The sequence below is a fragment of the Pithys albifrons genome, chromosome 17 (genome assembly GCF_047495875.1).
Source record: "Pithys albifrons albifrons isolate INPA30051 chromosome 17, PitAlb_v1, whole genome shotgun sequence".
NCBI classification, from domain to species: Eukaryota; Metazoa; Chordata; class Aves; order Passeriformes; family Thamnophilidae; genus Pithys; species Pithys albifrons.
In genome coordinates, this window is record NC_092474.1 from 1,299,935 (window position 1) to 1,310,437 (window position 10,503).

At 44.5% G+C, this 10,503-nt stretch overlaps 1 protein-coding gene across 1 annotated transcript; it reads right to left on the bottom strand.

Moving 5' to 3' along the window:
- Window positions 1–3,132: 3,132 nt before the first annotated feature.
- TRMT2A (tRNA methyltransferase 2 homolog A) lies at window positions 3,133–10,481 on the bottom strand. Its single transcript, XM_071571756.1, has 11 exons — window positions 9,512–10,481; window positions 8,743–8,851; window positions 8,070–8,251; window positions 7,081–7,195; window positions 6,719–6,834; window positions 6,013–6,124; window positions 5,649–5,771; window positions 4,977–5,052; window positions 4,368–4,484; window positions 4,052–4,148; window positions 3,133–3,799 (listed from the first exon to the last, which is right to left on the bottom strand). The coding sequence occupies exons 1-11, from the start codon at window positions 10,090–10,092 to the stop codon at window positions 3,238–3,240; spliced, it is 2,190 nt and encodes a 729-aa protein (XP_071427857.1). The 5' UTR covers window positions 10,093–10,481; the 3' UTR covers window positions 3,133–3,237.
- Window positions 10,482–10,503: the final 22 nt, after the last annotated feature.

Sequence of the window (10,503 nt, forward strand, 5' to 3'; positions counted from 1 at the left end):
GGCACTGTAAAAGACAAATCACCCTTGTAGATCTTCTTTATTTTTCTGAAATCAGAATGTCAATGCATTTGCAGGTCACCTGCAGAATATCCAGAGATGCCTCACTTACCGATTTGTTTTCACTAATTTTGAGAGGATTGCTGCATTACCTCACTCTGCCACTACCAGAATCACAAGGTGACCATTGCCCTTAACTGAAACATCCAGAGATTTCATTGTGAACCAAAGCCTAAAACGTATATTATGCATTCTAAACACAAACAAACAAAAAAAAGATGGTATTAGACCTTGCTGCAGCCTTTAACTGGAGAGATGTCCAGAAAATAGCGCAATAACTGCTGGAACAAACAACGTAACTGCTGTTCTTGTCATTGTGGAGTGTTGTTGTGTTTTAATGTTTACTATTGTTTGGAGTGTAACAGTCTTGCATTTGCACATAAGCACGAGCTGCTGTGATAGAGGATAGATCATTGCATTAACTTCAGCTTCTGCATGAACACTTACAGTGTGATTCAAGATGTATCCTAAACTTGTCTTGTAACTCTTGTGTGTTTTCTCGGTAATCGGCTGTAAAGGTTTAGATCTGATTGTATGAATGCATAAAACAACTGCTGCTTTTGTCACTGATATTGTTATTTATCCCTTCTATATCCAGAGAAAGATGGGTATTTTTGTAGGGATGGAGTGTATTTTTAAGAGCTGTTCCATCCTTTGGGGATTAGGCAGTTTTGCTTTGCATCTTATGTGCTTCTTGACAAAAGTGTGGTTGGTATATTGACTTTAAGGATTAAATTCGTGTGCATTCAAACCTTCATGGTACTGATGGAAAACTTACTGTGACTTCAGTGACTAGTCAGATGCTACCTACTGAACACCAGTCATCAGCTTTCTTTTTACATATTTATTAGACAAAACTGATGAATTAGTTGGGTACTCAGAAGTTTGGAAAGACTATTATGCATAAACTTAACTGTTGTATGTAAACTTCCATTCTCCTGTGATGCTGTTAGGCTTTATACAAATATATTTGTAACATCCAAGTATTTAAAAGCATCATGATTATCTTATTAATTCTCTAAGCTGTACTTTGGTCCTGGAGGGAAATTCAGGGAGTGACAGCCTCCTAACTTTCCGTGGGAAGAAATGTGAAGTGCAAGAAGCCATGCTGTTATTAACCAAATAAAATGATCAGTTACAGTATTCTGATGTGTATCTGAGAAAGTGGGAAAACAAAACAAAGTCCATCCTTATTGCCCAAGCAGGTAACAGTGGTTGCTGTTTGAGTTGTGTTGGGTGCAGTTGCTTGATGCCAGTGCTAAATTGGTACAACTATAAAGCCTCATTTTCACTGAGCCTCTGCTTGCTTTTTTTCTGCACAATCATGTAATCTGTGTTTGGTCTTTGAGTACTACATGTGTATTTTTCAGACAATTAGTTTTGAGCAATAAAGTTTGATATTATAAAATGCACCAGTGTGATCAGTATTACAAAAGCTTAAGCATATCTAGCAAAAGGAACTTTTATTCCTTGAGTCCTGTAGGTATTTTTAAATAGAAATTAAATTAGTGCAGGCTCGTTGGTTAAGGAAGTCCTAGATCAGCTTTTTCGTAAGGAATTGAATGTTTAAATGGTTAAACACTTGGAGTTAAATGAAATCAGTGTTTTCTTGAACTGAGATTTTTAATTCAATGATGTCAAGGTTGGAAATGTCACAACCCAAAGTCCTTCTTTTGGTACCTGCTGTCACTGGAAAGGTTGGAGATACCAGCACAGCTGTGGCCTGTAATAGATTTCCGTTGTTTAGGCCATATTTAATGTGTTTGATAACTTAAGATGGTTATTCTAACAGTGTTCCTGTCCATCACAGTCCGTCAGTGTAGCTGTGTGTGAATCTGACTGGAGAGCACCTTGTGCCAGGCTGGGAGTCTCAGCCAGGTCTGTTTTCGCCCCCAGCAGGTGCACTGAAGTGCAGCCTCAGGCGCCGGGCTGTTCAGTCTGGGGTGTGTCAGCAATGCCCCCTCGCTGTGCTGTGGGTTTGTGTTAAATGCTGACGGCCTTTGTCTCTTACTGCACAGGGCCACGACTCAAACAGCTCTGCAGACACCTGAGGAGAGATCCTTTGGAGTCTAGGGCAGAGGTTTGGTACAAAGCAAGTGTCCAGAAGTACTTCAGTAACAGCCTCAAACTCTGAGTAAGAACAGGCAATATTCCTTGTTTGCTCATTCCTCAGCCTCAGTAAGGTAGAATTTCCTAGAGACCACTGTGCCAGCAGCAATACTTGACTGAAGACATTCCTCTGAGCAGGCTCACCAGCACTCTGAGAGGAAAATGAGCCTTTACCAAAAATGAAGAATTTCTTACTATTCCTACCAAGGTGGGTGGCCCTGACTGTTGTCTGCAGTTAATTTCTGGCTGTCAGTTTTCAGAGGGGAGGGCCTGGCCAGAGCAGTCATCTGAGCTTTAGCTGTATATTGTAGGAAACTTAAGGATGATTTATTGTCATGTCAGTGATGCTTCAGTGTAAGAATAAAACTGATTTCAGCTGTGCAAAGTGTAGCATTTCTGTAAGAATATGCCTTTGCTGCTTCTTAGTGAAGATTTAGCAAGTGAAATGATATATGGAAGGGTTAAGGTGGCTACATCTTTACTTGCTTACTCAAAACACAGGGCATGGTTTTGACAGGTTGGCAGAGCTGAGGAAGTGGTGACAGGTTCAGGTCCTAAGATGGCTTTGCTTTGGGAATTGGGTGCTGCATTCAGCCCCTCTGCAGGGGTTGGTTGGTTGGTGATGAGCAGCAGCTGGTCAGTAATGGTGCTGTGCTACACTCAGGGAAGGGATGGTGTTGCATTAAAAATCAGCCCTCATTTCAAGTAGTTTTTTTATCTGCAGATAGTTGTGGAATACTTTATTTAAAGCCATTTCGAAGAGCGAGACCACTATATATATGTAAAGACAGGAAGAGAAGAACAGGATTTGGCTTAATAGTACATCATGCCCCATCCCTGCAAGGGTTCAGGGCCAGGCAGGAGGGGGCTGTGAGCTACCTGGTCTAGTGGAAAGTGTTCCCATGGCAGGGGGGGCTTGGTATGAGATGATCTTTAAGGTCCCTTCCAACACAAATCATTCTGTGATTCTGTGATAATGAGATTTAATTCACATTAGTATGATGAAGTAACTTAGAAGCTTTACAACTACTCTGTACAGGGATTTATTACCAGGATGGTACAGAAATGATGCTATTGCTGCAGTTGACAAGCAAAAGTAGTTTCTGTGAAGTCTCTCTCAGGAGTTGACTCCCTCTCTTGGCCTGCAGTGTCTCCATGGCCAGCAGCTGCCTGGCCCCCGTCGGTGTCCGAGGGGCTGCTGCCATTGCCCCCCTCAGGGCCAGAGCCTGGGGCCGTGCTCTCGCTGCCATTGCCCCCCTCAGGGCCACAGCCTGGGGCTGTGCTCTCACTGCCATTGCCCCCCTCAGGGCCACAGCCTGGGGCCGTGCTCTCGCTGCCATTGCCCCCCTCAGGGCCACAGCCTGGGGCTGTACTCTCGCTGCCATTGCCCCCCTCAGGGCCACAGCCTGGGGCCGTGCTCTCGCTGCCATTGCCCCCCTCAGGGCCACAGCCTGGGGCCGTGCTCTCGGCCGCGCCGGGCGCTGCTGCAGCCGCGCTCCCGTTGGCACATCCCACCCTTTCAAAGAAGATCAGCAACTCGCAGTGCCTGGTCTGAGGGAACAGATCCACTGCCAGGGCTCGAACGGGGCGGAAAGAGGCTCCTTTGACCCTGTTGGAAGGGGCCCGGCAAAGGCTTGGTGGGAAAGGGAGAGAAAGGGGAGAAGAAATGATTACTGTTTTGGTATGCTGGTCATCACTGCTGTTCCTCCAAGAGCAGTTTTTCTTGCCCAAGAACCATCCCTACTGTTCCCATTCCAAGCTTGCCCTGCAGCAGCTCCGAGCTGTTGCTGGTGAAAGGTGAGCCTCAAGGAACCACAGTCCCCCCTCCCCAAGCAGCACGTATTTTTCTTAGGATATTTACTAAGCCAATGCAAGAAACACTCACTCTACAAAGTTATTCATTGCAGCTCTGGGATTGCAGGAGACATAGATGAGCTTCTTCAGATGTTCAGCTCTTCTAATGGCAAGAATTACCTTGGAATCTAGATGAGCAAAACCAAGACAGCTGTTTGCTGGCTCTGTGTGCACCAACAGAAAAACTCCAGGTTCTACCCCAGCATGAGCAAAACTGCTGCAACACCCACGTGCTGCTTCAGGCTCTACCTGAAGCCTCTGCCTAACTTGGCCTATTGGTGTTCTCTTAGGCTCACCACCCAACACCCATTAGGAGAACAGAGTTGAAACTTGACTGGTGAACTTACGGAGCCCTGCTCGTGGTGGATCCACAATAGTGGTCAGATCCTGAGGAGCCAAGACATTCATTAGAGAAGGAACAATATCTTCTGCCTTCCCACAATAAAATTCAATATTATTCAGTTCTAGAAGAAAAAAGATGTTACCAGAGTACTTACTGAAGCATTTTTCAGTAGATTAAACTGGATATTAAGTTTTGATGCCTTAGAAATGACAAATTTAGTCTACCATAAAATCAGTGTAATTTAAACAATCATTGTTATTTCAGATCATTTAAACAACAGTAATTTGAGCATCTTCCATTACCTGGACTAAAGCAAAACCCCACAAACAACAGTTACTGTTAACATTTTATTTAGGAAGGTAACTGTGGCTTCATTACATTTTTACACTGAAATGTTTTACTTTTGAAGGAGAAAAAAAAAGCCAGTTTTGAGTCAATGGGCAAATTGATCTCATGGGCTAACATGGTATTTGTTTTCAGGAGAGATTAAGTGTTTAAAGTGGACAAGATCACTATCAACAACATGTAATTCCAGGCTGCTCAGATAAGGTAAAGAGCAACTCACTGCACAACTACTTCTTAAACAAGGCCTTTGCATTTCAGCTTAACTCACCATTGATCTGGGCATTGGCTTTGGCATCCTGCACAGCTTCTTGGCAGAGTTCAATTCCAATCACCTTCTTCACTTTCTAGAGAATTGAGGGGAAAAGATCCCTCTGCATAAATGTCACCATTTTTCAGAGCATCAGCGATTAATGTGAACTTTGTTCAGTCCCTGGTCTCAGTTACTGCCTTGCAGTCAGAAAAAAAGGCTGAGAAAGGGACCTGTGCAAATACATAGCAACTTTCTCAACTGAAATTGTGGGATGAACACCCTTTATCCCAACCTGTATGTGACAGACAGACTTTAGTTATGCTGGCATCTTTCTTTTTTGGGAGCCAGACTTGCTTTCATGCTCAGCAAGCTCCACTCTAAAAAAATGTAAGAAATGTTGGTTATTCACATCCAGAGCTTTCTGAGAAAGCCCTGAGTAGTTAAGTGGAAAGATTCTAGTGAATTTTAGCTGTCTCACAGAACTACTGCCTCTTCTGCCTAAATTAGTTTCAAAGTAATTTAGGCTGCTCAACACAAAGGTGAGCTTTCATAACAGAAATTAATTGAACAAATTAGGATACATATTTGAAATGCAACATGTTAACAAGTATTTTCTTTCATTTTAAGTACCATTAAAATTAGCTAAAATAGTTCAAAGCAGCTGAAAGTGCAGGAAAAGAAAGGGCCCACCTTTGCCAAAGAGATGCCAATGGTTCCTGTCCCACAGCAGATGTCCAGCACGGTGCTCTCCGGGCTCAGCTGTGCCCACTCCCCAATGGCTGTGTACAAAACCTCTGCAGCTTGGGTGTTCACCTGGGAAATTAAGTTTCCAACAGATCTGCTACTTCATAAATAGCAAATGTGTTTTAATTGGTCTTAGTAAAGCATTAAGTTTATACTCATTCACTGCTTTTACAGCCAGAAGATGTATTTTAATCACACCAAATACAAAAGATTAACTCTCTAGTATATAATATCTTGTTCTACAGCGTTTGTCAAGCTCAAGGGCATTAGTGCAAATCCAATTAAATGAGCAAGTTCACATCATCCTTACTTGAAAAAAGGCATGAGGAGAAATTCTAAATTTTAGGCCAAGGAGCTCTTCATATATGTACTTATCACCAGCCACGTGCTCCAAAGGCAGATCTTCCAGATTGGGAGATTTCCTGGGGGTGGGAGAGGAAGGGGGACACAAAATGTAGAGGATAAAAAAAAGACAAAACACGTTAAACTGTTTACCAAAGCTGTCCTCATCCTAAAGACTGTAGTGCTACATCCTAAGCAGTAACATTTATCATCTCTTAGAGACTCTTCCTGGCCATTTCTGTCTTGCAGTTTGCAACTGTTCCACTGATATTTGCAGTAGGACCTACACTGTCTCTGCACGAAGCTGGTGTGAGCCTTGTGCTCTATGAAGGAGGATGGAGAGATTAAAAAAGAAAATCACATAAATAGGGAAGAAAGGAGGTAGAAGTTACTTGATAATAATCAGACATCCATCTACTGCAGTGAACACTGCCCCAGGTTGACAGCAACAGCCCACCCAGTTCCAGTTCACCCACTGGAACTCCACCTGCCTTTATCCAGGGAACGGGAAATTTCAGAAGGCTCTTGTGGAAAATGCAAGGAACAAATTAGCAACACTGATGCTACTTCTACAAAATAGATGAAACAGTGTTGTGAAAGTGCTGCCTGCTTTTTTGCAAACCCAAAAAATCCAGCCACCACCAAATCTCCTCCAGGGAAATCAGCTCCCTCACCTTTGTCCTTCTTCCACAAAGTACAGAGAAGTGACACCACTGCTCTTTCCCGTTCCTTCAGTGAAGTATTTTGCCAGAGAGATCTTCAAGTCAGTGAGCTCTTCTTTACTTAATTTCTAAAAGTTTCATTTGAGAGAGGGAAGAATAATCATCTGAGTGACTTAATGATTAAAGGTACACCACCTGCAAGCATGTTAATTACTTGTTCCTTTCCATGTATCAGTCTAAACAGAGTAGTGATGCAAAGTAAACTACACCAACTAATTATTCAATTTCTCTTTTTCATGCACAAAGCATAAAGTCAAATTTAAGGACTTTTAAAGCCGTGTGTCTGAGCTGCACATTTATATCAACTGAAATACCTGAGGGTTAAAATAAGCAATGGCCATGATGTGGCCGTTCCTGCTGGTGCGGACCGTGAGCTGCTTCCAGTGCCCCTCGTACGTTTCGGGGCTGTACACGGAGTATGGAGTTGACCTGCAATTTGCAAAAGCTCCGTTATTATACAGAGAATTTTCTTTGTGGCACAACATGAAACAGGTTTTTGTGATACAAAAGGTCACTATGCAAAGTGATGGAATAAAGTGTAAAGTACAGAGGCTACGTTGATTTGTCAAGAAAAGAAGGACTCCCACATCTCAACAAAGATAAAACAGTGACTCGTGAATACGTCTCCTAAAGCAAAATAATGTGTCCATACTCCTCAAATTCCTTTTGCCTGTTTTAACCCATCTAAAATTACAGAGGCAAGAGGCAGCTTCTCACCACATTCAGAGAATGACACAACTTTGTGTAATGCCTTCACTGGCTTCTCTGCTTCATACCAAGTTCAAACCCTCCATCTTCATGATTCTTGTGAGGTTTCAATTTTTGAGGATTTAATTGCTATTTAAAGCACTCATTTTTCTAAAAAATTATTGTTGCATAAATATGCAACTTTTGGTTTATTCCTTGCTGATTCTTCTCTTCATCCCAGGAAGCAATGGACCTTTGCTATTGAGATTCCTCCTTTTAAAGGCCTTTTTCAGATTATTTCTTTAGTTAGTGGAAGAAGCTCCCGACTAACATGTACCTTTTAGTGAGAGTTACACATCCCATTGCTCTCAGCAAACCTGTGCTCAGCTGGGACCTGTCCCCCCACCTGAGAGCAGCCCAGCAAGAGCAAGGCAGAAATACCCTGGGATTCAGGCAGAAGGTGGAAGCATTAAAGAAATCACCACAAATTGAGACTGGTCTATCTTAGGTCTTAAAGCTGAGAACAAACACTAAGCTTTCATAATATTTAATTTTATAAATATTTTTGAGTAAGATACCAAAACCTTTATGGATAACTCATTTTACTTATGCTCACCTTATGTAGTCTTGGAAAGCTTTTACTACTTTTTTGGCAATAGCAGGAATGTGAACAGTATCAAATGGCTCCACTACAGCACATGTACCACCCTTATATTTGCCAAGACGACAACCCACAGTTTTGTCTTCTTGATTTACACCAATCCCAATCAAGAACTCACATTTGTTGCGATATTCGGTCTAGATTTAAAATAAAGTTATGTAAGATATTTATATAGCACTTATTTGCACATGCCAAGTTTCTCCTGAAACAAATCTCATGTGGTTAAAATGCATTTGCAAATGGACACAGGACATTTAGTTCATATGGAAGACATTCATGGATTTTGATGTGTGTGAACTAAGAATAACAATGAAAAGTTTTAGTAAATCTTGTTATCTAAAGAGCAAACTATTCTCTCTGTTGAAGAATGTATGAGCTTTACATCCCAGGCCTGCAGGGACAGCACATTCATTTCAAAGTTAGAATATCCAGTTAATTGAGTCTATTTTTCTGCTGCCTGGAAATATTTCCACACAGTATTTAAATCAAAGGCAACAATGTTATAATTCATCAATTATAGCAAGATGAAGTCAATTACTCAACTTGTCTACTGTCTCATAAACCCAAATAACAAACACAACCCTCGGCTCATTAACCCCACTCCACACTTTACCTGAGATCACTTTACCTGTAACGGTGACGCTTTCACTCCCTCCACTGGGCAACACAATTTGTTAAACTTCTGCTTCTGCAGGAACAACCAGGGTAATAAAGCTCTGTTGTTATTTCCTATCTCCCTGCCCAAATCAGAAAGTGTAAAACACACATTTAGAAAAATTAAGGTCAACAGCTGTACAAAACATTTTTCTTTCTTTTCTTCTGCATAGGCACAAAAAAGCATCAGATTATCAGATAGAGGATTATTTTCTCCAGAATTTCTCAACAGGCAAACCCTCTCCAACTTTACTATGAACTGTAACCTGAAACAGTAAGGGCTAAAGGTGGTTATAATCCTATGTACTGGATTATCAGTGTACCTACATGAAAGGAATGCCGATTTTATCCAGGTAAGGCAAGAGACAGAAGTTTTGAAAGGATTTTAAAAGAGAAAATCCTAATAGTAATTTACCATCTCTACAGATTACCTCTTACACCCTTTGCCAATACCATTTTTAAGGGCACATACTGCTGATTATGGACCAACAGACTTTAAAACCAAATCCCCTTCATTTAGCTATCTTTTGAAGCTGACCAAGAACAGCAAGTTTTGTCAGCTGGAACAGCTTTTGGGCCCTACCATCGCGAAGTGTCTTGTATGTACTTTGACAGGGCATCCAAGTTTTGACCTGCCTCTAACTCACTTCATTTTAGAGGTAGCAGTTGGTGTGAATTTAACTACATCCCATCCTAAGGCCAAGTCTTGCACACATTACAGTAGCGTTACAAACGGGAATTACTTTGTCAGCCTCTGCAGCACTTGCTCACACTCCTGCTTCTTCTGGGCCAGCTGCTCCTCGTAGGGCACGTTCCACAGCGGGGTCACCACGTCCGCGATCCGCTTGCTGAGCGGCTCCTCTCCGGAGGGCACCGGGCGCTTCGGCTCCCCCGGCTCCGAGTCCTCCTCCTGCTTCCTCTTCTTGGCGATGGGATCAGCTTTGGGCTTGGCGAGGCGCACGCTGAGGGGGCGGCTCTTCCAGAGCGCGCCGTGCAGCACCCGCATGGCCTTGTCCCGCTCCTCCTCGCTCTTGAACGTCACGAAGGCGAACGTTTGCTTCCCGAAGAGTTTGATCTTGTGAGGGTTCAGCCCGTACTTGGCAAGGAACTTTTTCACGTCGTTAAACCCGATGTATTTGGGCAGGTTCTGGATCTCTACTTTATAGATCTCGGAAGTGAACAAGTCTCCCTTGATGTACCTGTACACGTCGGGGCTCTCCGCGGAGTCTGGCCCGGCGCGGCTCTCCGGCCCGGCGCCATCAGCAGCCTCCGCCCCGGGAGCCGCGTCGGGGCCGGCCGGGCCGCGCTCCGGTCCCTCCGCCATGGCCCCGCCAGCCCCTCGGCCCGGCCGGCCCAGCCCCGCGCGGCGTCACGGCCGGGCCGGTGCGAGGGGAACGATGGCAGAGGGGCGGCCGAGCGGCTGTTCAGTCTCTGCCGCTCGACTCTGGCGCTGCTCGCACACGGGGGCGGCCCGGCCCTCGGTCACCGTAACAAAGGGAGCGGCTCCGAGGCCGCCTCCCCCCTCACGCGGGCGCGCCATCTTGAGCGCCCCTCGCGCGCGCGGCCATGGCGCGGGGGGCGCTGGGAAAACACCCGGGAAACGGGACCACGAAATCGCTCCTCGGGGCGGGGGAAAGGAGGGGCCGGGCCGGGCCAGGGGCCGCTGGGCCGGGGGTCGGGGTCGGGGCCGGGGCTCGGGGTCGGGGCCGAGGGTCGCTGTACCGGGGGCGGGCAG